This window comes from Ciconia boyciana, chromosome 15 (assembly GCF_034638445.1).
Source record: "Ciconia boyciana chromosome 15, ASM3463844v1, whole genome shotgun sequence".
NCBI classification, from domain to species: domain Eukaryota; kingdom Metazoa; phylum Chordata; class Aves; order Ciconiiformes; family Ciconiidae; genus Ciconia; species Ciconia boyciana.
Genome location: NC_132948.1, coordinates 8153909 through 8181291, shown reverse-complemented (window position 1 = coordinate 8181291; position 27383 = coordinate 8153909). Strand labels below are relative to the sequence as shown.

The 27383-nt window shown below is 47.3% G+C and overlaps 1 protein-coding gene across 1 annotated transcript in view; it reads right to left on the bottom strand.

Moving 5' to 3' along the window:
• The window catches only part of CORO1C (coronin 1C), a 44946-nt gene that overhangs the window by 5168 nt on the left and 12395 nt on the right, over nucleotides 1-27383 (bottom strand). Inside the window, exons 2-5 of the mRNA XM_072880616.1 lie at nucleotides 21660-21859; nucleotides 9916-10038; nucleotides 2501-2630; nucleotides 500-681 (exon numbers count right to left, since the gene is read on the bottom strand). Of these exons, the coding sequence (XP_072736717.1) occupies nucleotides 500-681; nucleotides 2501-2630; nucleotides 9916-10038; nucleotides 21660-21854 (630 nt within the window). The 5' untranslated portion in view covers nucleotides 21855-21859. The remainder of the gene's footprint in view (nucleotides 1-499; nucleotides 682-2500; nucleotides 2631-9915; nucleotides 10039-21659; nucleotides 21860-27383) is intronic.

The following is a 27383-nucleotide window of genomic DNA, read 5'->3' as shown; positions in this document are numbered from 1 at the left end:
GCAGGACACACTGCTTCTCCATGCAGGATGTCAACTACATGGAGCAACATCCAACTATCTTTGGTTTCTTCCCTCCAGCATCAGCCAATTACTAAACTACAGAAGAAGTGGTCACTCCTGGCTCATTTCAGCTTTGCCTATCTGACTCTTGCAAGGCTGAAGGAAGACTTCTTTGCGAGCTACGACATAAATGTAGGCTGCTAAATCTCCGCTTTGCATACACAACTTTGGAACTGTAATTATACAAAAGGATTAGATGTGGAATTACACTCCTGCAGGTTTTAAAACTGAGCCCTAAAATCCTAGTTCAAACACTAATCCCAATAAACCCAGACAAATCCTTCAACCACTGCTATCCCTTCTGTAATTTTTTCCTCACTTTGAAAAACACAACTAAACATGGTATATACTAAGCAAGAAGGTTCTTTCTCTATATGCTCTTGCTAACTCTCTGCTGGAGTGAAACCCAGTTGCTTCTTTAATTATCATGCAAACTTACAGCAACAATTTCTTGTTTCCTGGGGTCAATAACTCGAACTTTTTTGTCTTTGGAAGCTGTACAGATTAGGCTGCCGTTGCGATTCCAGCTCACATTGTAAATCATATCCACGTGCATGTCATCCAAGTTTATGAGGGCTTCACCTGTTCCCACATTCCAGATGATGATTGCATTATCACAACCTAAAATAGAAAGTAACAGCTGAAGTCACAACACTGGTATATACAGAAAAAAAGCCAGAAGCAGGGAACAAGGAATAAAACCTGCTGCAGCTCCAAAGCCTCAGACGCTGTCTCTTAAACACGCTCTGTGCACCATCACGTACGTGGAGCCCCAGGCAGCACGTCCTCACCCAAACACAGGCTCAGGGCGGGGACCAAGCAGCCGGAGAAGGCACAAAACTCCTCCCTTGAAAGCATCGAGCACCTTCTCAGAGGTGCTGTAGCTGTCCCAAACAAAGGCATGGGAGTACGTGGGCACTGCTCCCACAGCTGGCCACCACAGCGTGCTGCCTGCAGGCTGGGGGGGTGTGGAAGTGTGCCCTGGCCCCTGCTACTGCAGGAGCTTTGTGCAGGAGCTCTCAGGTCTTGGCTCAGCTGCAGGATCACAGAACAAGAGATGCCAAGGGCAAAGAGACGATGTTCTTACAACTCCATACGTGAGAATACTGGCTGGCAGCCAGTCATTGCCTTCTCAGGTCAGAGAGATTTGTGGCAGAAAGGGTAAAAGTGGCACGGATGGAAAATAGGCAAGTGACAGCAGGAGAAACAGCAGAACAAAGAGAAAAAAGAATGGCAGGCAGGAAAAGCTGAGGTCAGCAGTTTCACAAGGACTACAACCATCAGGCGGGTCGTTTTGTTCAAGGACCAGACAGTAAGAAGACAAAGAATAAAGCCTAAGATAAGATGACAGCAAAATAAAGAACAGGACTGGAGGACCAGGTAAGGGAAGGAAAGCACAATGTGTGACTGAGCAATTTCTCCTAAGGCTCCGGAGGGATGAAAACATGTAAGGAGGCAAAAGATAGCAATCACTCTGAACTCCCAAAGGGCATGAAAGACATCCAAAATCAGTTTGTTGTCACCAGGAGGAACCCTGGAGACTGCAATGACCTGACAGCATCCCTTCTCCTCTGTGTTTCTTAGGAGTAATCCTGGCCGGACTGCCTGGACACAAACATCTTGCTGCTTGTGAGCACAGGAGTCTGAGGAAGCTACCTAAGAAAAATCACCTTCTCCTTTTGTGTTCTCACACTGAGTTTCATTACATAAACTGCCACAAGGTCTGCAACTCCAAGCATTTTTTAGGGAAACCAGATCAAAATCAAACTGGTACCTCAGAAGGCATTTTTATCAACAGAAAACACACAGCTCATCTGACAGTCCAGCTGAAAGGACTGGCTTCTTTTATTGGGCTCCAACCTAAAGGTCATGCTATGAAAGCCTCAGACCATGCTAACGGAAAATGACTTATCCATTTTATTTCCATGATGATGTGACTGTTTTTCAGTCGTCAAAAGAATCTCATTGCATAGACCCTACCAGTCAATAAGACAATTTGGCAAATGATGAAAATGAAAGCTCGTGGAAGGAACAGCCAGACTCTGGGATACTTGCAGGGATCAGTGAAAAGGAGAAACAGTTGGGCCTTTTATAAAAGTATATGAAAACAAGGACGAGGAGAGTGCAGATGTAAATAGTTAGTGGATGAAACTTGCAGATCAAATAAAGTCTGGAACAATTTTCATACTGTAATTCATGCCTCCAGACAATTTCCTGGTTTTTGTCCCTGTAAACTGAAGATAATAAAAGGCCAAGATAAGGAGGGGGCTGTGAGCCACATGTCCTAGTGTTGCCATTAGTCTTGTGATTCACCAACCCTAAGCAGCTGAGAGAGGAAAGAAGGAAAAGGAGTCAACAAGCTCTTCTCCAAAAAACCTGGTGTGCAAGCAAAATGCGAGGGAGAGATGCTTGTTGACCCCACAGCCCTGACGCACCGTACCTGCACTGAGCAGCACGTTGCGTGCCGTCGGATGCCAAGCCACAATGCCGACTCTCTTGGAATGGCCTTCTAACACTACCACCGGCTCTGTCAGGGACAGGGTGAGTCCGTTCTCGGGAATCTGCCACACCTGGAAAGGGGAAAGGAAAGATGATTAGCCAAGGGGCCATCCCCTCTGAAGAGCGTGTTACTCGTTTGCTGCCTGCAATGCCACGCCATGCCACGGCACAAGTCCGAGTTGTCACTTCTCAATATAAACAGGAAGAGAGAATCGGGGAGGGAATCGTTCCCAGCCACCAATAAACCTTCAGCTGATCTGTGCGTAACGTCCTTCCCAGCTCACGCTGCCAGCACATAACCACCAGCTACTTATGCTGCAACCGCCCCGTTATCGCCGTGTCCAGAGATCCATTCATCTCAGATGCTGCCTGAGAAGGATTAAAAAAAATTTGCCTTGCAGCTCAAATTCCATCTGAACAAGCTGCTGTCTTTTCAAATTATGCTTGTCCCTTGGAAGGACGATATTGCAGCTATACTGGTGCCTATTTTTTATTTCTTTAGAAATACTGGCAATTAGTTTTCACATTATGTTTAGAGCCTCCTTTCAGACGCCATTTAACTGGGGAAGAGCAGTTTGGTCCTGGCAAAGGTTAAAGCAGCCCAAGTTAGCGTTGCAGAAACTACCTTTGAGTGCAGCAAACTGCCTGTTCGCTTCTTGCCTGCTTGGTTACACAACCCTTCTGTTGCAAGCATCTTCCAGAAAGTGCCATCAGGAGGAGGAACAGACCCCCACGGATTGCAGAGCACTGGAATTCCAACTGCGGAGTCAGAGCAGGTTTATGCACCGAAGGAGGCGGCTTCTGCAACTGGCAGGGACCAGGGACGGGAGAGACAAAACCCATCACCCTATGCCCCAAGGCAGGATCAGCCCTAGCAAAACTATTCCTGCAATTCAGCACTGGACAATCCTCTTTGAACTGAATTTGACCTACACATAGCGTATTAAAAAATTAAACAGAAAGCCCATCAGTGAGCAATTAGAGCTGCCTACAGATAGGTGGCAGCATTAGAGCACATTTGCTTTGCCCTCTATTGTTTGCTTTTTCTGGAGTTAGAGAACAGGGTTTGCCAGACCCTGCCCACGATGCCCAAGCAAGCTGTCAGAGCCAGCAGATGCCAGCCCAGCGGATTTCGGAAGCGAGGCAGACAGACACGCGTGAGGGCGACATGGATTTTTGCACCGATCCCAGTTTCTCCCTGCTCACATGGATGGCTGCTGCTTAAATAAAACACACTGAGATGCAAAAATTCTCAGTGCGTACCAGCTCACCTCTAAATAACCCTAAAATGATTTCACTTTTCACCGTCGCAGCTCTCGGCGCCGTCCCTCCCAGCACCCTCAGCATCCCAGGAGGAATGACCTGCGATGGGCACACAACCTCAGCAGAGAATTTCTCTGCAAGGGCTGAAAATCCCTCTTTCTCTTCCTGCCTGATGGAACAGTGCTAGCAACAAGATGACATAAACCGAGGCTTTTACCAGCAATAATGTTTTAAAAATTGGGTTGCAAACTGGAGCTGTTCAGTCTGGAGAAGCAGGATGTCGTCCTGCTTGCTTCCAATTCAACACCAGCTTTGCCGGTGGCTGCAGGCACAGCACGCTTGCAGAGGATTGTGCTGAAACACAACAGGCCTTGTGAACTGCAACAAATCATTTCCCCTGCCCATTACGTGACAAAATGGGGTTACGAAGCCGTCAATTTTTATAGAAGCAGCTTTCTTCTTGCCAGTCAGGGAATAACAACTTGACAGTAGCAACAGTTTAAAACATGTCCGCTGACAGGGGAAGTTTAACGTCAGTCCGCTAAAACTGGTACCTGCACTTAATGTTGTAACTGTATGCAGGTCTCTCAGATGAACCACCTCCAAACCCCTCACAATTGTAAGCACTGATGCAATGCTGCAGAAAACAGGTATTACCTAAACCAGTAAGAAAGCTGGAAAGAGAACGTGAGAGCTGGGAGACCCCAGCAGAAGGGGCAACGCAGGAGAGCCAGGGGCTCTGAGGCGGAGGTAGGGGAGGTGCCCAGCAGAGCGTTGGGGGACACCACTGCAGGGGCAGAGGATGCTCGACACGAGCAGCTCGGCTCTGACAGCTCCGCGTGGCCGGCAGGTGCCGGGGCACAGGTGACGTGGGGATGAGAAACAGAAAAAACACCAAAACCACTTCTCCACTAGATGAAAAGGCCGTGACAGCCAAGACTGACCTATGCAAGTTGATGTTACACTGAGGATTAAGCAGGAAGCCAGACATCTGGGTTATTCCAGAGTCTTGAGGAGCCCTTAAAAACAGCAAGCCTTGATGAACACAGCCATTTCTTCCCCCGAGAGAAACGGTGTGATTAAGTGGCCTGCCCAACTCGCTCAGCCTCACGCTCCTTGTGGGGGAAGCTTTGCAAATCGAATTTATTCACAAAAAGACCCCGGAGCAGCACAAGCTCCTGGGCCAAGCGTGACCTGCAGGGCCAAGCCACGCAGGGACAGCAGCAGGGTCAGGGCAGCTTCTACACCTGCAGCTGCAGCCAACCTTCCTCCCTGCCGAGGGCGGCCAGAGCAAAGGGACCGGCTCCCCGAGATCCCCGTTTCTGTTCTGCGCTGTCTCAGCCAGGAAGGGTGCAGGGATCCTTCTGTGCAAGCGCAGCTTCGTAGCAAAGTACCTTGCGTGCCAGAAAACTCCAGGACGGAGTTTAAACGTGAGCCAGCGATTGCAGGGGGTGGGAGAGGAAAGGGAGGTATTAAGAGGCAAAATACCAATGAAAGGATTTTTTAAAAGCCTCTGGAGGACAGACAGATTTTTTTTCTTTAAGGGAAAGCCCCTATAGTTTACAGCAGCTGCAGACCAGTGTAATCCTCTGCAGATTACAGAAACTATTGACCTAATAATCCTGCTTGGTATTGCAAAAAAAAGCTAGGAGTGTGAAAGGTCAGGGTATGCTCCCAAGCGACCTGGCCCACTCATTCCTGCACAGGGTGGGGTGCCCGTCTTCAGCGTGGGATGAAATGAGATTCACAAGGCAAATTAAGGAACTTTCGCTTTGGATGCAGGACCCAGCCTGCTGGAGGTGAGGACTCAGGATGAGTACACAAAGGAAACCTTAAAATACTGCAAGATTAACTGGACATCAGTAACAGTTTATCAACTCTCCCACTTGTGGGGGTTTTTGGGTTGGGTTTTTTTGGTTTGGTGGGTTTGGTTTTTTTTAAGTTCACATGGCTGGTTTGTTTGCGATCGAGGAAGTGAAGTCACGCCACGGCAGTGTGTAGAGGTTTGGGTCTCAGAGGAAGAGCAGGAGGGAAAGGTTTTACACAAACAGCACGTGAGAAAGAAAATAAAGCAAACTTTTTCAGCACTCTTTTTATACCCTTTAAAGAGAATCAAAACCTGTCTCTTCTGGCTCTGCACCAACCTGCAGAAGAAGATTAAGTAAATTTCTAGAAACAACATCAAATCCTGTATTCACATTACGTGAGGAAACAAATGAGTTTGAGCCCTGGGTTTTATCTACGTCTCTGCTCTTGTATCGCTGCAGAAAAAGGCACTTTGTGCATTCATTTTTTGTAGCCGTAAGACCTTCTCCACAGCTAGCCGGTCCTGGTTCACCCTGTCCTGGCACCACGTCTTAAGTGTCTGCTAACAGGTTGGTGTCCCAGGTCATTGCAAGGGCTCTGGTTTAATTTTTAAAACAATCTGCTCAATGAAATGAACTCTGCTCTGGCCATTACATGCAAACTCATTAGTATTCACCTTCTGATGAAGCAAATTTTCCATATCTGAGAAAGGCCCTCTGATACCATCTACAAGCCTTTATATAATCAAACATTTTCCAGCTGAATTAAAAAACTTGCAGTACATTACAGTCACTCAGCAGAATATCAAGCATGAATATTTAAGTAATTCCTTATTTGTTGGCACAAGAAAATCATTCTTCAAAGAGAACACCAGAAGAGGCCACAGAAGGTATCTGCATGCCACAGCGTTGTAAAGGAAGTCTTTCTGCGAGCAATTCAGAGCGCAGGATGGGGGACTCCCTGTCCCGCTCTTCTGCAAAAGGAGAGAGAAATTTGGCAAAAAAACAGCAAACGTGGCAGAGAGGCTACTGCCATCACCTACGCGGCATCGCTTGTCTGATTAGGGCTCTTGTGCTACATTGGACATATGGGCCACCTTCTGAAGAACTGGGAACAAGGCATAAAGAGGAAATACTTCAACACTTGCAGACTACAAGTATTTCATTATATCTTGAACCACTTCAAGTGAGTTGTATTTGCCAACTCAAAAGGAATCTGGTGGCTTCGCACTCCAACTGGCAAGGGCAGGAGGGGACAGAGGCCAATGCACGCCCCAAGGAACACCCAGCGTGGGACGAAGGAAGAGCATTCGCTCCTCCATGAGCCTACACTCCCACAGAGAAGAAAGCAGGTGGTGTTTTGGAGAGGTCCACTCTACTTCTTCCTCTGCTGGGATCAGACAGTGATGTGCTTATACCCATTGGCACCATGACTTGCACAAAGGTGGTCTTGCAAGGGTGAGCTGTCCTAAATATTGCCCCCACCATCTTTTTCTTCTCTACCTCCAAATAATTTCTGAATGCATCAGATGTGACAGCAGAAGTAATGAGTGTATCACCTGAAACTGTCAGATCACACCTATCAAGTGGCTTGCATCAGACAAATCTCAATGAAGCTGCAAACAGTTAAGCCTCTAAGGCTGTCCAAGCTACAAAGCTAAGCAGCACCAGAAAAAGATGTCTTCTTTCCCAGTCCCTTAACTTCAACCCCCAGTCTAATATACCATACCTGTTCAAGGTTTATATGCAGCTCACAGCGTATTTCCACCTTCTACAAATCTGAGGTTTTATTTATATGAAAATACTTCTAGCTTTTGAAAGGGCCAAGTTAACCTTCCTTGTGCAACACAAAGTCTGCAGACAGTTCAAAGCTATGGCTGCAGGGAATCAGCCTCTTCATCTCAGAGACACTGGACAGATAGCATCTCAAAGCCATGCTCCCTCAATACGTGTCTAGCTGACGTTGATGAGCTCTGTTGTGGCAGAGGGTAAGATCCTAAAACCTTGAGTGCCAAGGCACAGATGGTCTTTAAAAAAATAAGGTATTTTTTTAAAAGCAGCTGACACTGCTGCAGAAAGCCACATGATTTCCTCTACCACATCACTTTTTCTCATTTCACGTTGGCTAATGAAGGGTTCAGAGCTGATGAACAACCACATATCCTTTAAAGTAAGATGAGTTTATTCAGTGATAGGCTGTTCAGGAAGCAGGACTCCAAAAACTCTGAAGAAAAGCAAAGAAAACAGGATGCTAAATTACCCATGCCAGGACAGAAAAGCAATTAAAAATGGGAAGGCTCATTAGCTCATCCAGTTTGCTTCCAAACAGTGCAGGCCAGAGTTGTCCTTTCATACTCTAGCTCTGTCCAGCCCAGTTAACAACTGTCCCAAATGATTTGGGATACATCATTTCCCATCAGAAGTTATGCGATACTTAACAGGAGATGCAACTTAAGTCTTCAGTCCTCTTTGCTTTCTTCATCGCTATTCTTGGCACTCAGCTTCACTGCATTTTAAACCTCCAGCTAACATGCACCCAACAACCTCCAAATCATGAGTTGCGTACACTTGTCCCTTCAAGCGCAGCAAGGACTCGCTTATTTTACCTTCCCAGCTGCTTGCTGCCTTCCACTCAAGACACGGTCACACCAACAGGCACCATACACGAACACGAGTGTGCAAACTCGCGGACAGCTACATCGCAGTGCCTGTCCACACGCGTGTTGCCTCCAGGGACGGAGGGGAAGCTCACTCCCCGCTTCAGTGTGTGCAAATAAGCAGCAACCGCAAAGCGGACAACCTACCGTGAACCCACGCCCCACGGAGCTTGTTTGCGCAGTTGTAGGCTCAGATTCTTGCGGACAGTTTGTGTCTACATTAGGAGCATTTGGACAACTTGTAATTGAACACTGTTGTTTTTTCTACATAATTCAATCCCTCTGGAGTCTCACAACATACTTCTCATTGCACTTGGATTAGAGACTTATTTTGCCTCCAAGAAGGCAGTTATGGACCTTAAGCTTTGTCTGCTTCTGTTGATGCTCAAGTTTCAGAGACTGTTCCTTCTAACTTGCAGCCCTTCTGGATCCTGGTTTCTGGAGGAACATTTCTGCATCCTTCAAAGTTTAGTTCTAGCCCAGTAGTGAACGGTACGAACACAGAAACTTGTTGTTTTGTTTAATATTAAATATAGTACATTTTGTTAACATGCTTCAGCTTCCAAGACTGAGAGATCACAGGCCAGAGCTGTCCCAGGATAAGCCTCTTGGGATGAATCCCCTCCCAAACATTTTAACGATGAACAGAAGCAAAGGAATTTATCTGACATGATCTATAATAAGATTTCAATATAACATTCAGCCTACAGCATTTCTAAATATGGCCAAAGATCACTGAAGTTATTTGGCATTATTTCATCTTACAAGGATTTTCTTTCACTTATTCTGCTGTGTTTGCATACACGGGATTCCACATCCATCACAGAGCAAGGTCGTCTGTCTATTGTTCAGTGGGCTCTGACTGAGGTAAAATAGGTCTCAGGACCAAGGTTGGCAGGTGCATAATTTGGAATATTTTTAATTTATTTATTAAAAAAGACCTTTTGACATCTACTCACAACCTGTAAACATAGGAAAAAACTAAAGCGTCACCCTTATATCAAGGGCTGAAGCAATTCTGAAACCTGATGGGCTTGTTCCCCTCCAATCCCCACCTCTTCCCACCACACACCACTGCATGCATTAGGATATTTGACGTAAGGAACCACCTCTGTCTTCTGCAAAGCACTACAAATCAAAACACCTCACCACTGACTGGCACTCTTTCTTCTCTTTCCTCTTCCCCAAATGTCAGACAAATCCCCAGGGGAAGAAACAATGGAAGAGCAACTGAAGACAAAGCCGGGAAGACACAGGCCAAGTCCGTACTCAAAGTGCCATCTCAGTGCTGAAGAGATTCTTCTCAGAAGTCTGAGGTTGCACCTTCTCCAACATCACGTGAGAAGAAAGTGCCAGTTGTGAGGGTTCAAATTCTGCTGTTATGCAGGTAAAGCAGCTTGCTCTGCTATTCTTGCTCCAATTTTTAGCTAGGTCCTGCAGCCAAGATAGCATAATTTCTTAAGCCGAGACAAAATGTGATCTGCAGAATGCCCATGATCACTCTCACATCAGCAAGGACTCTGCCCTTGGTGTCTGTGCAGGAGATCTCTTTAGATATACAAGTGTCATTTGCAGCAGCATTTCGACCACGAAGCAAACACTGCCGCGCGAGACAAATTAAATACACTTACCATGACGGTGCAGTCCTCGGAGCCACTGGCGATGACCTGGTCATTATGAGGACACCAGTCTATGTCCAGCACTGGTCCTGTGTGGCCACACACTGTTGGGTAGGACTTGTCAATTCTGCCTGTCTGAAGGGGGGAAACAAGGAAGAGAGCTGTAATACACAGACAGCACAGAGCACATCTCACAGAGCGGAGAAGATGCTTCCTAATTCTCCACAAACTTTTTCAGTAGTCACAGTTCCATGAAATTTGAAACATCTCATGTATCAGCAGAGGAAATGAACCAGCGACTGTTCTCCAGCACCATCTAACTGGAAACTCCGATGGTGCAAGACGAGGGTTCAGAGGTTCAGCACGAGGGCTTTGCTCCCCCTCAGACGCAGGGATGCTTTGCTGCGATCCCATCCCTTTGCCCATCCCCAATGTTTTGGGAAGAGGGCTCTGCCCGTACGGTAAAGCTCTGGTTTTGTCTATGCTTCACAACGGCAGCCAGCAACACCTAAAGATAACCGAGCTAAAATTTTAATTGAAGGGTGTTGTTGGTCATTGAATTTACCAAGTCTGCTTGTTTTCATCATAGAAGTATTTTGCTTAGATGGAAAGTTTTTAGGACACAGTTGTGCAGAGTAAAATACTGTTTTCAGGAATAAATACTGCTGACACAGACTGTCACAGCCACAGACACCCACCCCTGATCCGTACCTGCCTCTCTACAGCCAGAGGATCAAGGCCACCAGCATGCTGCCAAAGTTGAGCTCACTACATAGATAAACCTCCCAAGAAAACAAGCTAATGAGATGTCCTCATTTGAACTGACACAAATCTAGTGATGCCAACGCAGTTCTTGCAGGTGCACCGACTTTGCTAACTGGGTCTACAGTTTGCTGATGGAGCCCCTTAATATCCTGAAGCACCTGACCCCCCAAACTGCTGACACACCGAACACTCCAGCTTCCTCCGTGGGAAAGGAAATAAAAATCACTCTTGCTGATCACCTTTATCTCTCTTGGTCAAGTCTTGCACACAGGGGAAGCAGTAGTTAAAATACTGAAGACACATGGCAGTAGTGGCAGGGTGAGCAGGAGACTCCTGCCCTTCCAGGGCCAGAACCTGGGTCCTGCTCTGAGGGGTTTTGTTTCCAGGGAATGCGACGATGGCCTTTTCATGAGTGATGGGAGAAGAGAGGCAGGAGGGAGAGGTCTGGGACAGGGTCGTCTTCTTTCGTGTTTAAACATGCAGAAGAAATGGTTGGCATTTCACTTCTCCCATTCGGTGATGACATTCCCCAACCTCAGAGGTTACATCTCTTAATATATGCCTCCTACCCATCTCCATGCGGAAGGCTGTTCCTATTCAATGCTGTCTTACGTACAAAGGATCAGAATAATGCTGGATACTGGCTTTTGAAGACTACTGACCTGAAGACCTCTACTAGCAACAAAACAAGATATAGATCCAAACAGACTAAGTTACAGAAACAAAACAACCACTATTTCCTAAATGACCAAATTTAGGTTTCAAAAAAAAGACTCAGTGATTCAAATGCTTCTGAAATGATTAAAAGTGAAAGTGTTGTAGATGAAGAGCCATAAACCAGACATTCAAAAATTAAAGTCTGTGTAATCCCTCTTGGATGCCATAATGTGAAATAGGATTTAAAAAATTAATACACCCAACTGACATGTATAGTTCATCCATTTTAATTTATCTAATTAAAAAAGAACCATGCAGAGCATATGCGCACGAACATATTTCAGAAGTCACGTTACAGGCTAAATACAAATATAGACCTAAACCAAAATTAAAAATACGACTAATACTGCGAGACATCAGTGAATACCTGTTCTTCCTCCTAGGCAGGGCTCAGAGTAATCCTTTAAGAGGAGCCTATGGTAATTATTTGCAGGCTGCTCAAGTGCTTGTCAGTTTAGTTTAGAGTTTTTACAGTAATTTATTACTGCAGGGAGGAAAAAAAATTCAATTTGAACAAATTAAACCACAAACTTCACCTTTCAGTTTTGATCACGATGAACCTGAACAGCACGAGCAGCAGCAGCCAGCTGCCTGTGACAGCCAGCTGACCGCAGGGACCAGGCAACCCCACCGCCTGCTTTTGATCACCTAAAACGGAGCTCATTTTTTAAACCAGCTATCCTGTACTTCCATTAGCTCACTAAACGGCAGTGCTCCAAGGGCACCGAGGAAAACGAGACGATGGAGGCTCTGCGAGAGCCCACGGCAAGAGGGCCCGATGCCCAAAAGCTGAAGGGACCAGCGCAGCCACGGGCTTCCAGCTCCCACAGGGGAGCAAGTCTCCTTCCCTCGGCAGGCGAAGCAGCAAGCTAGAGTAAAGCTCAGTCTTGTCACCGAGCTGAGGAACCTGAGATGGATGCACTGGCGCGGCTGTTTTGGACAAAGACAGCAAACGTTTCTTGCGCCGGAGCCATCTGGATCAAGAAGAAACTGCAGATGCACGAAGGGGAAGTTAAACCAAATTGAGCAGAAATATCTTTGCACCATGTTACAGGTGAACAGCAGCTTATCTGCATCATTTGTAAAGCACACCCCTTTCCTGCCTGGATGCGGACAGTGACACATGAAAAAAATTCCTAACAAGGGAACAGACAGATGTTATTCAGAAGCAGTCTGGGAGATGCAGTAACTTCAAGCACCCTCAAGTATGTTTATTCACAATAATGTACAAAACGGAGCAAACAGAGTACAAACAAGAGAAGGAGATGTCACGCCGCCCGCAAACACAACAGCTCCCCAGGGTGTGGCAGAGGAAGACAACGCCTGGGGAGATGCACAGCCCAGCTGCACCAACCTTTACACTTGGGCACGGCACCACTGCACTAGAGGACCAGCTCAGCTGCTCACCAGGGTCCACAAAGAATAGTGTCAAAACAGGAAAATGAGAATAAGTAAGGTTACAAACGGACAGAAGGGCTTACTGGCCAAAAGCAAGCTGCAGTTCGGCTAGCAGAAGTCCAACCACTTTCAGAGAAGCTACTGACTTGTGGTCAGAAACACTAAACCATCTTCACAGCGCAGAGGAAACCATGGTGCTTTCCTGAAAATGTAACAAAAAGCAAGAGCTCTCCTTTGGCAATACTTCTAAATGCACTTCATCTGCTCCACTTTAAAAAAAACAAACACTTTTATTAGAAAGCGTGACCCTTCAAAGGGGATCGAGGGGCTGTCAAGGGACAGTAACTCAGGTCCCCACCCCGAGGTCTGACCCAGCACACCTTCCCCTCAAGCACCCAGCGGGGTAAGGAATGAGCAGTTTTTGACTCAGACGTGCTACTTGACCACCTCTCTAAGCCAGTTTTGTAAATACCGTCCGTGTAGGCTACACCGCAGGCTTCCTCCTCCCAGCAGTGTTCCCCTCTGGAGGGGGGGGGACTCCCTATTCCTGCCATCATGCAGGATTAGCTGTGCACAGAAGAGCTTTAAAAACAATATTTGGGGGGCTTTGCCAAAAGGGAAAGACCAAGAAGCCTGCAGTAGGGTATTAAAAAAACCCACCAGCCTGTAAAATTACCAAATTCAATGTTTCTAAACACAATTCCTTTTACAAGAGATGCCGCCTCTGCTACAAGAACACCACGAGGTTTGCAACTTCGCTGCCAAATGGGTGCATTTTCGTGTTACCATAATGCCCCCAGGTTTGGGGATTTACTTATTTATTTTTAAAATGTAATCTTTTAATTAGTTAAGGATTTAAAATAAATCTCAAGTGCTGATACACAGCTTAAAATTAACTCGGTATGACTTCAAGAAATTAAATCCTTCTCATAATCCATTACGACTCAGGTTGAGCAACACATCACAGTAACGACTTTTGAAATTCAGAGTTGTATTTTATAAAAAGTTAGCCAAAAAGATGAATTTGAGGATTAGTATTAATATGCTGGATAGCGTTGACTAGAAGCACACTCAATATTCAGGTCCTTCAACAGGTGGTAAGCTGACCTTACCAAATTAATTCATTTAGTGCTTTCATGTATCCCAGATCAGAAAAAACTGACAGGTGAGAAGAAAAAAAATTGTTATTAAATCCAGAAGCAGCACAGGAAAACTGTTCCTAAAAGCAGTAGTTTTATGAATTAATTTGACTGTCTTACGATCACTTCTCCGCCAGAAAAGGGCAATTGGGTTGCAGGAGACAGCTCATGGATTATGGTAAAAATATCACGGAGAACAGCTGCTTCCCCCAACCCATGGCTGCGCTCATTAAGATCGCCATTTAAAATAGGGAAGTGGCATCAAGTTGCACAAGCAAAAGCAATTCCCCCACCCTTACTTTGCAGAAGTTTGAGGAAGGAAATCAGGTCACAACTGCAAAGTTTGAAATGCAAACCGACTAGTATCTTTTCTCTGTTAGAGAGGATATTCCTTTTTTTCTTAGCTGAATTGTCTCTTTTCCTTACAACAAACTCAAGTTTCACAAACTCCAGTCAAGTGAAGCTTAATGTGCTCTGGCCACCGAGCCTCCACCTCTGGTTGCAGCAGCTGGTCATGCAGGAGGGAGCGGGGAGAAAGTACTGCAGTAGGATGTAAGGGAAGTGCATCGCTCTCTCACGACCATGACAAACAGACATTAGTCACCCAGCAAACCAATCAAGGCATCCATAACTAATTTGGAAGATTATGAAAAGCGTTACTCCCAAGAGGTCTACTGTAACGTCTCTTATTGCATGACATTAAGGCATTCATAACTACATACTGCTTTCAAACCAGACCACTATAAACATTGCTTGTGCCCTCCCAAAATTCCTCAGCAGTGCTCCTGGTCTCGTTTTATCACCTTGACAGCTGCAGGGCTGTGACATTACAGTAAACATTACAGGCTGCTACAGAACAGAGACAAGGGTCCTTGTTCCGGAGCGCCCAGACCTAAATGGATGCACAAAGAGGAGGGAAGAAAAACGCGGTGACAGACAGGAATCCTGCACAAAGCCAACCCTGCCTGAGCAGCGAGAGCAGGGCTTTAAAAACCACGGCACTGCACGGCCCCAGCAGATTTGGCATCACCGCTCAAAGCACAGTGTGGAGGGTTTCAGGCCTGTGGGCAGCTGGGTGAGCAGGCAGCAATGGCGAGGTTTGTTCCATGCCCCCGGGGAGAGGAGCTGCAGCAGCTGGGGGACTTCATGGTTTGCAGCGGGTGCTTGCCGCTGACCGGGCAATGGAGAGGTAAGAGCTGGTTGCACCCGCAGGACGCTTTACACTGGAAAAGGGTATGTTTGTTTGCAGAATCCTTCACAGAACTAGCTGCGCCAGTCAGCTATTCGCATGCTGGCTTTAAAAAAGGAAAAAACCAACACGAACAATCCCCCAAAACCCAACCCAAACTGCTAACTCCTATCGCTCAGAGCTGGGCGCGCAGCATGGCTCCAGCATTTCAGCTAATGGGTGTCCCAGTTTCTAGAGGAATGCTCTAAACACATTTCAAAATTAAATTTCAGCCTCAGCTAACTTTTAGCTGAGGAAGCCCCTCGGGCAGAAGATGTAGAGATTCAAAACAAAGAGACCTGTTGCCCAGAAATTACATTACAATTAACACAATACAGACTCACTCTTTTGTTCCATCCCTAAAGTATGATTTCAAAAGCAGTTAATTCCCCTGTTAGTAAAATAGGCATACTGCCTTTCCAACTGAAGGAAAACTAATCGGTGTCCTAAAAGTTTAGGGTTCTGGGATAACGCGGTAAAACCCCGCTGCAGTTCAGGGGGTGGTGGAGATGAGCACCCATCCAGAGAGGGCAGAGCAAGGAGGCAGCACCCAGAAAGGATCCGCAGGGAACAACAGCCTCGTGTCACCCAAACACGCTCATCCCCGAGAGCTGGCAACAGACGACTGGGACTCCAGCATCAGCCACGGTGAAACAAACTGGGACCAGTAAAAACGCAGACGGGGAAGGAGGAAACAGAAGGAAGTCTGGACGCATCCCAGGGAAGAAGCCATTCTATTCCAACCATTTCTGTTGAACTCATTTTGTCGCTGGACTTCCAAAATTTCAGTTTAGTTGGAAGTTTTAAGCAGCTAAACCAGGATTTTATCCTCCATTTCAGGCCCACTTGCAGCCCTGCTGTAAGTGTGCTTATATGTATGGTTTGCATATATACGTCTGTATCCTACATAAACCAGTGACATTATGCCATGGAGACAACAACTCAGAAATTAATGCTGCTGGTAGAGTAACGTTATTTTTCATCTGAATATTGGACAAATACACAACTTCTGAGGACTTCCTCCACTCCTTACACTCCGTTTTAACCACTGCATACAGACAGGAAGGCAGATGTGGAGCATGTGTAGCCCTCTCCAAGTGCAAGAATCTCCCTTCCGTACCTGCTTGCAGACAAAACTATCAAGCGCAACTTCCATTTTCATTATGGGACAAGGCCTTAAAACTGCAGCGATATTTGCACAAATCACTGGTTGCCCGTAAGACAGGGGACAGCATTTGCTGCTGCTTTCCTAGAGAAATGAGATTAGCCACACTGCCTGCCCTCTCTTCTCTAGTACACTAGAACCTGCTGATCCATCGGAATCAAACTGACAGTGATAAATATAAACTTTTTTTTTTAAATCCACTTTAGAGAAAAATCCAAGGTGAAATAAAAGAAAGAAATCCAAATTAGTGCCCCACTAGGGAAGGTGCAGTTATAACGCAAGCCCATGTCCCTCCTGAGCGGCACAGGAACCCCAGTTGGGCTAGTGAGGCACTCAAGGGAGGTGGCCACATCCTGATGGTCCAAGAGAGAAAGGATGTGTACGGGAGCTGGGGAACATTCACTCTATGCAGAGTGGATGCAGGAAAAATCTCCAGGAAACCAGGTTTTAGCAGTTCCATTGGTCACAAGATAACTTAATCTTTAAAAACCACCAATACCTTGGTTTTTTATTCAGTTATTGCAGAGTTGTCTTGAATTTTAATCTCTTCCACCCAACATTCAAAACTACTTGGAGCTGTATGGGAAGTCTGACCAAAATTTAGGGGGAAATATCCCTTCATAGTCTTCAATTTTGCAAACTTCTCTCACAGGGACTTTGCTAGGAAAAAGACCTACAGCACTAGTACTGACAGGGGCTCCATGGCAGCCGAAGTCAAGACGACAGTAACTCATTTTAATTCGTATCTTTCCATCCACACTCCACCTAAAATTGCTGGAAGGGCTCAATGAACCCATCACAGCAGTACCTCTCGATTTTATTTTACACACAAAACAGAAAAGGATGATGTTTTTTTTTTTCAGTCCCTCCTGGGGGAATGAGAATCTGGAACAGCTGATTAACAACTTACATATGCCATGGTTGAACACGAAGGCATGTCACTTGCAGAACAACATATTCCTTCAAGAAGATCATTCCTGAGGTGTGTACTCACCCACCCACAAGCTAATTGCCTCTCAGGGCACCCATCTGATCACAGCTTCTGTAGGAATGCTGCCTATGTAAAGGGAGTGCAATAAGAAGTCAGGCACACAAATGGAAAATCTAATAAAAGGTATATCCAAAGGAGACTGAATAAGCCTCTTCTAAAGGCCTTACATAACATGACTTTCAGCTGAAGGCATCTTTCTAGCTGAACTGAAACAAAAAGGAACCATTTGCAGCAGCTTTTTTCTTCGCAGATACAAACCGCAAAGATTTTTTGAGGAGGGAAAAAAAAAAATTGTATCCAGTTCTACTGTAATGTAGACCCAGCACCAGAACTGTGCACTAAACCCAGGTATTTGCAAGACACTTTCCCCAGCACATCGAGAAACCCACAAAATTTTCATCTGGGACGTAAAACAGGGATCACCTATCGAGTTGGGCGAGTATATCCCACGCAACCCCTCTCCTTTGACAGCAGAGGCAGGGAGATCTCTGCCCTGCTGTTTCAATCGTCATCCAAAGGGAGATGAGCACACCGAACACCTCGCAGCGAGGGGGACAGCCCTTCCGAACGGCATCCCAGGAGATAACCTGCGGATTTAGGGTTACGGGAACGACACGCGGAAGCGAAGACGACAAGCCCACCACCTGAACACCAAGCAACCCACGCCGTCCGGGCTGAGGAGGGGAGGGCTGCAGGGGCAAGGCACAACGACGGGCTCTGGGCCCTTGCACAACGCTGTCGTGAAAGCGCCCAACCTGCAGCTGAGCTGTGCAGCGAGAGCCACCGAGGCAGCTGCACACACCCGGCCCGCTCATACCGGAGATCTCCGGGGGATGCGAGCAGGAGAATCGCTTTTTCCCTCACCTGCCTGACTCTTCCTTCATTCCCTAACAACAGTGCCTACCCACCACGGCGGAGGTGATCTCCACCTAATCTAGCCGCCCATGCCCACCAGCAAGCAAAGGCTGAGGGATGCACCACTTGTTTGAAGAGTTTTATCCTGGGGTTCCTTCCCTGTGCACCCACCGTTTTGCCCGGGATAAGGCTCAAAGAAAATCAACTCCAAAAGCCTGCAAGTTTCCAGTTTAACGGTGATATTCCATACTAACACTTTGCTCAGTGTCAGTCACCCATAGTCCAGAATAAGCAGGCAAGTTTTCAGTGTTTTTCCCTGGTGTGTTTTTCCCTGCTGATTAGCTTGACTCTTATCACCCACACAGCATTAATTGATATAAATTACAGCTTTTTAAAAATACATGGTTCCTTCCAACGGAGGCCATCTCTCTGCAGACCAACCAACCTGTGCGAACTGCAATTTTCAGCAACTCAGACAGTGGCCGTGGCTCCTGCTGGAGCACGGGAATGGCGAGTTCCTGGCAAAGACCCTGCACATGTGCATGCAAGAAAACAGGAAGTTCAGACAAAAGCATTTCCACAGCCAGCAAACCCGGCTCAGCTGCCCCAGCCCCGGCTGCTGCTGCTGCTCCCCACCGGGCTCTGCGGGGAGCCCCGGGGGCTGGCGGGAGGACGCAGCCCCCCGGGGGCTGCCGGAGGGACCCTCACCACCGCCCCGCGGGGTCGCGGTGGGGGCCGGAGGAGCGGCGCGGCGCGGCGCACGGCCGCGGGCAGGGCGAGGGGCGCGGCGGCGCCGCGGCGGCGCAGGGGTTAACGGCCGCGCACTTGCCGCGCCGCGCCCCCGCCAATCAGCGCGGCGGCGGCCGGCGGCCCCGAGCGCTGCCATGACCATATAAGGTAAAAAGCCGCGGCCGCCGCAGTGCCGCTGCGGCGGGAGCGGGTGCGCGCGCGCGGCGGGGCGGGGCGCGGCGGGGCGGGGCGGGGCAGCCCGGCCGCCGCCTCCCCGCCCATGGGTGCTCCAGGCGGGGTCCCGGGGCCCTCACCCCGCCCCAAGCCCCCGCGGCCGCTGCCCATGGCCGGGGACGGGGGGGGGAAGCCGGCAGCCGCCCGCCTGGCAGCAAAAAGCCCCCGCCACAACAAAACCAACACAGCATTACTGAAACTTGGAAAGGAAAAGGCCATTTAACATGAGTAAAACCGCCCTTTCTGTGATGACACAGGCCCTTTGAAGCGCAGGCCCGGCTCACCCCTCGCAGAAGGGCAAGCCACATTAAAAGTAATTCAGAGTGACCCGCACAGCGCTGGATCTGAGCGGACGCGATGCAATTAAGTTATAGGAGGGCCATTGTCCCTGCAGCCTCCTGAAGGCTCTGAAATGCAGCAAGTGTATTCTTAGCGCTCAATTTTAAAATCATACCAAAAGCAGACTTTAAAATTGACCCTTCCCCCCCCTCCCCCCAATATAACAGCGAGGACCTTGCTGTGGGAACTCAATGAACAGCTCTGCTAAACCGGCTCAAAGAGAAGCCAAAGTGTTAGGGTGTCGAAGGAACTGAAGGCACACTTTTCATCAGCTGAAGCTATAAAAATAAATGAGGAACATAGGAACTGGTTAGAGCAAAGCCAGCAACGTGTTGCATTGCAAAAGAACGTGTCAGGCTGGGGGGTTTAGGAACAAAGTTCCTCCAGCTTTGCTTGAAACTTTGTCATATGTGAATATAAAGCAGCTGTTTAAGACAAGGCAGGAACATCGCTGAGGGCACAAAGGCAACGACAAATACAGAGGAGGGCAGGAGGACTAACGAATAAGTGTAAAACCCAAACAAGCACGAGATGGCAGCTAACAATGCAAAAGGCTATATCGCTCAGGATTAGCAGGAATTTCTGCCACGGACTGGGAAAACATTGGGCAGTAAGAGAAAAAGAGGGGTGCACGTCCTCTGCCATCAGCGTTTGTGTTGTGATGCAACACGAGTGCAACCGCCTGCTGCGTTGAGCAAGGAATTTCTAATCGAGATCTGTGCCATCGTGTGTGGCTTGGGCAAAAGCAGGACACGTGGCCCCAAGATGAGTGCCAACCAGAATACTTGCAAAGAAGGGCTGTTAATAAGATGAGCAAAATGGAGAGCTATTTAAGGAGGCTAGGGGTTTGGCTTGCTTCGCTTAGCGCAACCGAGGCATAAGTGAGAACTCGCTGCCTCTGTTCCTGTAATGCACTCGCCACGTGGGATGCTATATTCAATTCTGGTCACTACTTCTATATATAAACAGGGCAGATCTGCAAACGGAGCTAGGAAAAAAGGACAGGGCTGATGACAGACTGAGGACATTTTAAGTGTATAGTTAAGAGAAACTTGAGGGTCACAAAGAAAATAATTAATGTTACAGAAAAAGACTTTTCATCACAAGAATTTGCCGGTTGAGCATCAGAAAGGGAGATGAGAGCACCGCTCTCCAACAAGGGTGGAAGAAAGATGCTCTGCGATTTTTCCGTGCAGTATCAGGGGGCAATAGGAATTTATTTCGGTCTGACACACCGCTCCTGCTCATTTGTGTGCTTTACACCACAGCACTGTAAGAGACTGCCAGGAAGGCTTCTGTACCCATCTTTTCAGCCTCCCTCCAAATCTCTGATCCGGCCATTCTGGCTGATGGAGAGGAACCTAACTTTTCTGTGTGTTTTGCAAAGCACACCCCTGGGGTTCTACAAACAAATTCGAAGTATAAGAGAAAGAAGTAGAGTGTATATATGGGCTCACTGAAAGATTATTTATTGGAGACTCACCAGCGTTTCGCACAGTAGAGAACGTAAGGGGTGTTTCCCTGCCCAAGATCAGATGAAGCCCCTCTCCTTGGTATGTCAGGTACTATAGGGGATAACAAGATCTGGCTGAAGTATAATAAAGCCTAGGCACAGCCCTGTGATCTGGCAGAACTGCAGGACAGCTGCACCGTACTTGGAGGAGCTGTTTTCTTACCAAGATTATTCTTGTCTTATACCGCACAGAGAAAGAGTAACCGAAGGGGCTAGCAGCAGCCTAGACCAGCTCAGATGCCAGGGCCACCGGGCCTATGGAAATGCCTTACTTGGAACCTGCTCACTCCTTTGCATCCATCTGATACGGGGCTGCAAGGAGTAATTAGGTTCAGGTGCATTCCTGAATTAAGTGACACTTGCTGAATCCCTGACAGTGGAAAAACCTGACCACTGCTATCATAAATAAAGAGGCTTCATTAGGAGTATGATTCTACGTAGAAACTTCTGCCATAAAGAACTGGCTCAGATTAGTCAAGCAAACTGCTTATTTACTGTGTTTAATGTACAGGAAGCATCAGCCTGATTACAGAGACATTAAATGGATTCTTACATGGCACTACTGAGCAGCATTTGTCACAACACAGCAGAGACTTCACAGCCTTAATGTTATTCATAAACAAGTGCCGAAATGACAACAAAGCTGAGCATGTAATAGCGAGAAACTTTCAAAAAGCACTTACCTTGTGCAAAGGCAGCACCAGGAACGCTCCGCCACCGCTAGCATCTACAATTATTGCAACAAATCGGGGGTTTACTGCACAAAAGGAGCTATCCCAAGTAACGCGGGAGACGCGGATGTCGTCGTAACACTGATCGTTTTTCACCGCTTGGCCAAACACGTGCCGAAATTTGCTCTGTCGTACCACTCGCCTCATTGTGTCTGCAGAGAAGAGGAACGTCAAAAGAAGGAGATCAGTTACAGGTGCAGAGACCTCCTGCTTGCCCAGAAGACGCCAGCCAAGGACCTCCACAGGACCCTCTCATCTGCACCATCACCCAGCTTCCAGCAACACAGAAATACAGTTTCACTCACTATTCCTGCACCTTGCTTTAGACCTGGGAAGTTCTCAGCCAGTTTTGCCTTTTTTTTTTTTTTTTTAAATAAAGTTTCAGGCTGTCTTGCACCAAACACAACTGAACTGCACTTCCCAGGGTGTTCTACAGAAAGAATTTGCCAGTTAAGCATCAGTTTTCCCATTGTAAATATATTCTCTTATTGCAGTAAAGGAAGTTCCTAATCCTAAAAGCAGCTTTTAGACAAGTCTCCACATATTTTCAGGGATAAATCTGGTCTCAGATTGAACTTGTTTACTTTCAAGTCAGACAGGGTCCAGAAGATGTAAATAAAAATGCAAGCTCTCAAAATCCGGTGTTCCTGTCAAGTGGTTCCACATGTTCACTAGCTTCCATTTCTTTCTTCTAACTCCAAAATCTCACTAAAAAATAATAAAATTAGTTTCCTAGACAGATAGGAGTAATGGAAACAAGCTAATGACTCAAATTAACTTAGTGTGTCTGTAGCACTTCTCTTGAGAAAAATAATTTTCAAGAAGGCTTGAGTTAGAATAGAGGGAAAGGCACCGGCATGGAAAATTCCAGCACCTGAGCCCTGGAAGAAGACATGGGCACAACACCGCACGCAAACACCAACCCTGGAAGCGAGTGACTGTATTGCCCTCCATATACGCAACCTACGGAGCCCTCGCATCTGGGAAGGACTTTTCCCATCATACAAGATTTTTCTCCCTCAATCAGGGCTTGCAGGAGAACGAGGAGCCTCCATATTGCATCTTGCTTTTACATATGAGAAAAATATTTCTGCCCCAGTCTCTAGGGAAAGCAAAAAAATAAATTTAAAAAATTAAAAAAATAAAAATAAGCAGGGTCCACCTCTTATCTTGCCTCCCAGTAGGTCCCCAAGCACATGCAGAGGCTGGGAAAAACTGCTCAGCTTCACGGAGCTTCTTGCTCCAGACCCACCAGCCTGAAGCTCGCAAGTGAGAGACTCCGAACGCGGCTCCAGCACGTCTCCCTCTGCACAGCCTGTCTGCAGCAAAAGTGATAAAAGGTTCTACGCCTGTCTCTAACTGCAAAGGCTTTGCATGAAAGCGTAGCGAAAAAGAGACTTCAGAATGATCGCTGTTTTGTAGTCTCGGAGGTTAAAAAAAAAAATTAACAGCAACAAAAAGCGGAATAACTAGAGGAAAGCACTCATCAGAGCTGAGAAATAAGCAGTCACGTAGTATGTTTGAAGAGGAGCAAAATGTTACAATTAACATAACAGACAGATATCGCGTGAAATGCTCTGGTTCCCGCATAGATAAGAAAATATAATCAGTGTATTTGTTTTCCACAAGCTCGCCCCAGACCATGTCGAACTCCCCAGACCATGTCCAACTGAAGCATTTGGGAGTTGGCACCGGCCATCTCCACAGCCGCTCCATCTCCAGCCCGGGCAGCTGCAGCCGAGGTGGAAGTGCCATCAGAAGAGCGAAACCCAGACGGAGGGTCGCAGCCCAGGCAGCGAGTTACCCTTCGGGGAAAAACCAGCTTCTCTGCAGACACAGGTAATAAACGCACCGATTCTGGGGTCGTTTTTGCGATGGGGACGTTTGTCCCCCGGTGTGGGGTGGAGGCCACCGACCTCTTTCACACAGCCCAAGCAGCTGGCAATGGCTTTCAGCCACCGATGACCTGAACTCTACGAGCTGGTGGCGCAGGCGTGGAGGGCTTTGCATTTATTTCCAGCCGTGGCGAGTAGGTGGGTCTTCCCTGCAGCATTTCTCATGGTACCATTTCTATACTGATGTCCTGTTAAATCTCCCCAATTAACTTGGTCATTTCAAAGCTACAGAAGGGCCACAAACACCATTTTATTAAGAACTCATTTTATTAGAGGGGTATACACCTGTGAGAAACAGGTGTAGTTTTTCAATGCAAAATTTTGTGAATGATTGGGGTGTTCAAGATGTCCACGTGAAAAAAGCTATATATAAATTATTAATGATTACTATCATAGATGAACTCAGGCTTCCTCTGTACTTCACATCAGCTAATAGAATTGCACAATATACTTTCTGCCAACTATTTCACTTACAGCACAAATAAAAGGCCTGTTCCACGCCAGACACACCCAGTGACACCAAAGTGCAATGGGAAGTCATAAACCAGGAGCTGCTCTCCAGCTCCAGCCAGCAGGTAAGGGTGCAAAACCCGGACACCAGTTCCTTTTTATGCTCATAATGCACAGCAGCACCCTGAGAATTCACGTTCAGCTCTACAACGGGATGGAGCAGCTGAAGCCGTAGGGCAGACAGTACCTTTCATGCAATGGGACTATGAAATATTAGGAGCAAGCCATTATGCACATGGGACAGTGAAGTGCACCCAGTTTGGGGGGGGGGGGGAAATACAAGTGCTCAGCTCACAGTGCAATGCCAGTTTTTGTTTTGTTTTCAGGCAAAGGAAGAGATTAATTTATCCAAAGTGGATGGGAGGAACAGTGCCGAAGCAGATGGTACGTCGTGCCTCGAGGTGGAGCGCTGCCAGCGCAGGCGGCCGGGCAGGCTCCCCAGGGATGCACGCGTGGCCGTCCCCTGCGGGCAGGGTGGGTGGGTGAGGCAGGGCACGGCTCCATCCAGGGGTACCAGCCCTGTTCCCTGGGTGGATTCAGAGCATGATCCCAGCCGAGCCCCAGCCCCACTGAATCACGCACCAAGAAAGGTGAATTTCAATGCAAAGATCCCCGAAAGACAAGAAACACGCTGCACTATCAAGCTGCCCGAGGCCCAATTTAAGATAAATCATTAAAAAATGCAGTTCCACACCCAGTTACTAATTTATTGCGTAGACTCATTCAGAGACCTGTCAGACATTTCAATCGAGAGGGCTCCTCCCAGCCGTAAGCTGTTCGGGTGCTGCACAGCAGGCAGGACTCTGCCGCCCGGACTTTGGCATCCACGGCTTCGATTCTGCCAAGTCCCGTAGCCAGCACCGCGTGAGAGCAGCGTCACCCCTTCCTCCGCCATCCCTCGCTGGCACGCGAGGTGACACCAGGTCACCCTGAAGAAGCAGGGACGTTCTTGCAAAGCCCAACGTGCTGCAACACCACAGGAAGCTTGCAAACAGCTCAGCCCTTTCCCTTCTGAAAACACACCTCGCAGGTCTTTTTTGCAGCAAAACCCTACTCGCTCATGTGCCTGGGGTGCATAACTCATCTAGGAGAAGGGAAAAGTACCCTGCTTTGTGTGCAGTCAATTTTCATGACTGTTCACCCACTGGCAGTGTTCCCATCCTACTGTGCATCAAGATTAAAATCTGATGGTTGAGAAGAAAGTAAAGCGAAGGCTTAAACTTGCCTCGCGAAGTTAACATGCAGCAAATTGCCCTGTGTCAATGTATCGTATACCCAGGGGTTTTGCAATTTGTCCGCTTTAATGCTGGGAATGTGGACACGATAGCTAAGAAGAAGGATGATTTGTATAGCTTGGATAATTATATCTTTCCTTCGCTTGATCAATACCAGAACACCACAAAAATATGCTTATCTGAAATATCAGATACTGGGAGGTCTGCCACCCCTTCCACTCTAATGGAAGAGAAACACCCTTTATCCTATGGTGAAATTCTACTACTTTATTTCCCTCATTTCTACCATTTGACGGAAAGGGTAATTTTTTGGTTTTCTATAAATGACTTTTAAAAAAATGCAAAGAGGCAGATGTATCCAAAAATATCCTTATTTGTTCCAAACGGATTTGTTCGAGCACACCTTCGCTGCCCTCTTCCCCACCCACGGCTCATCATCCTTAGCAGGAACTCTCTGATGAACACATGGCGAGCAGCCCCCAAGTCCTCATTTCCATAGCAAAGGGAGGGATTCTTGGCGTTGGATCACAGCCATTTTGATCTGGCTGCTCTCCAAAGAGAAGGAGGGGGGGGGAGAAAACGTGCAGGCTGTAGTTATAAAGAGCAGTGACTGTGGATCTTTCAGCACACCACAGAAAGCGAGCAGGTGAAAAACAAAATGGGGTTAGCTTGATCCTGAGCACCAAACAAAGTCATCTTCTCCCTAACCCCAGCCTCTTGTTAAAACGTGAAGAGCATTTAGCATCCTCATTTGTTTCTCAATACTGCACTGCAAAGGGTCCCCTCCTCCACCATCTGCAAGAAAACCACAGCTGAATTCGGTTGCCACAGGTTCTCTCAGCAGGGCCATGTGCAGGCAGGCTGCAGGCAGGAGCTCCCAGTTGGCCACTTGTAGGATTATCAGGTGAGACACTGAGATCTGAGATGATTCACCATAAGGAAAGACTGATTCAGCCTCTGTCACACATGCAAAAACAGGACCTGGGACCCTTGGGAAGTGACTTTGGAAATACCCGGAGTGGGCAAGAAAGCACATCCATGGCTAGTGGGGCTGTGCTGGGGATTTACTCTTAGGAAGCGGACTTGGAGCAAGAGTTTTGAAAAAGGAAGTCTAATTAGATCATTGTCTGTGCCGTTAAATCTAAGCTAAGGAGCTGGAACAATCTCCATACACTTGCTAGACAGGAAATATTTTCTTTTTTTTTTTGTAAAGTACAAATTTGGAGGATTTAAAGCCTCACAACTGGGAGTTGAAAGGAGTTTAAATTTTGCCAGAGTTACAGTCCTCAGCAAAATTAAAACAGAAGCGTTAGACACCCTGCAAAGACCACTACAATAGAAGTGCTGACAGATCTACGACCGCGCTGATCTCCTGGATCCCGCTCCGTGACACACGGCATCTTACACGTCCTGGTGGGGACATCGGAAAGAGCCCTCAAAACTCTCCCCCCCCCCTCCCCAAATGTCAAGTGACTTCCAGCTGAATTTTACCAGATATTTAACTTCAGCTCCCACTGTCTGCGCTCGCCATACAACTCAGCCACTGGCCTTTGTGTCAGCATTTAAAAGGACCTTAGAAATGCAGGATGCCGTCAGCCGTGCTTGCACAGTGATACTTTTCATTCCATTTCTTTCTGATCTCCCATCATGATGTGTCACAAGAGTTACCATGAGTTTGCCCATTTTCCTGTTTATAAAGGATTTATCTGTCTCAAGAATCCAACAGATGTATTTCTGTGGCTTCGGAGGGTTTTCAGCCTGCTTATGCAAGAGGAAACGCATCCTGCTAGGGAACACTTACAGGAAAACCCCCCACTAATGGCAAAATCCTGCTCAGCCCATGTGATTGTGATCCCTTCTGGAAAGAGAGACATTTGAAATAAAATGCTAGTTGAAGTCACGGGCAGCCATAAGCTACTGTTAAAGGGGGGCGAGGAGATACAAATCCACTGGACAGGGAGAACGGCACTTATAAAACGTTGGTTCTTGGGACTGGAAAGGCTCGTCCTTAAGTGGAAGATGTCCAGATAAGTTGC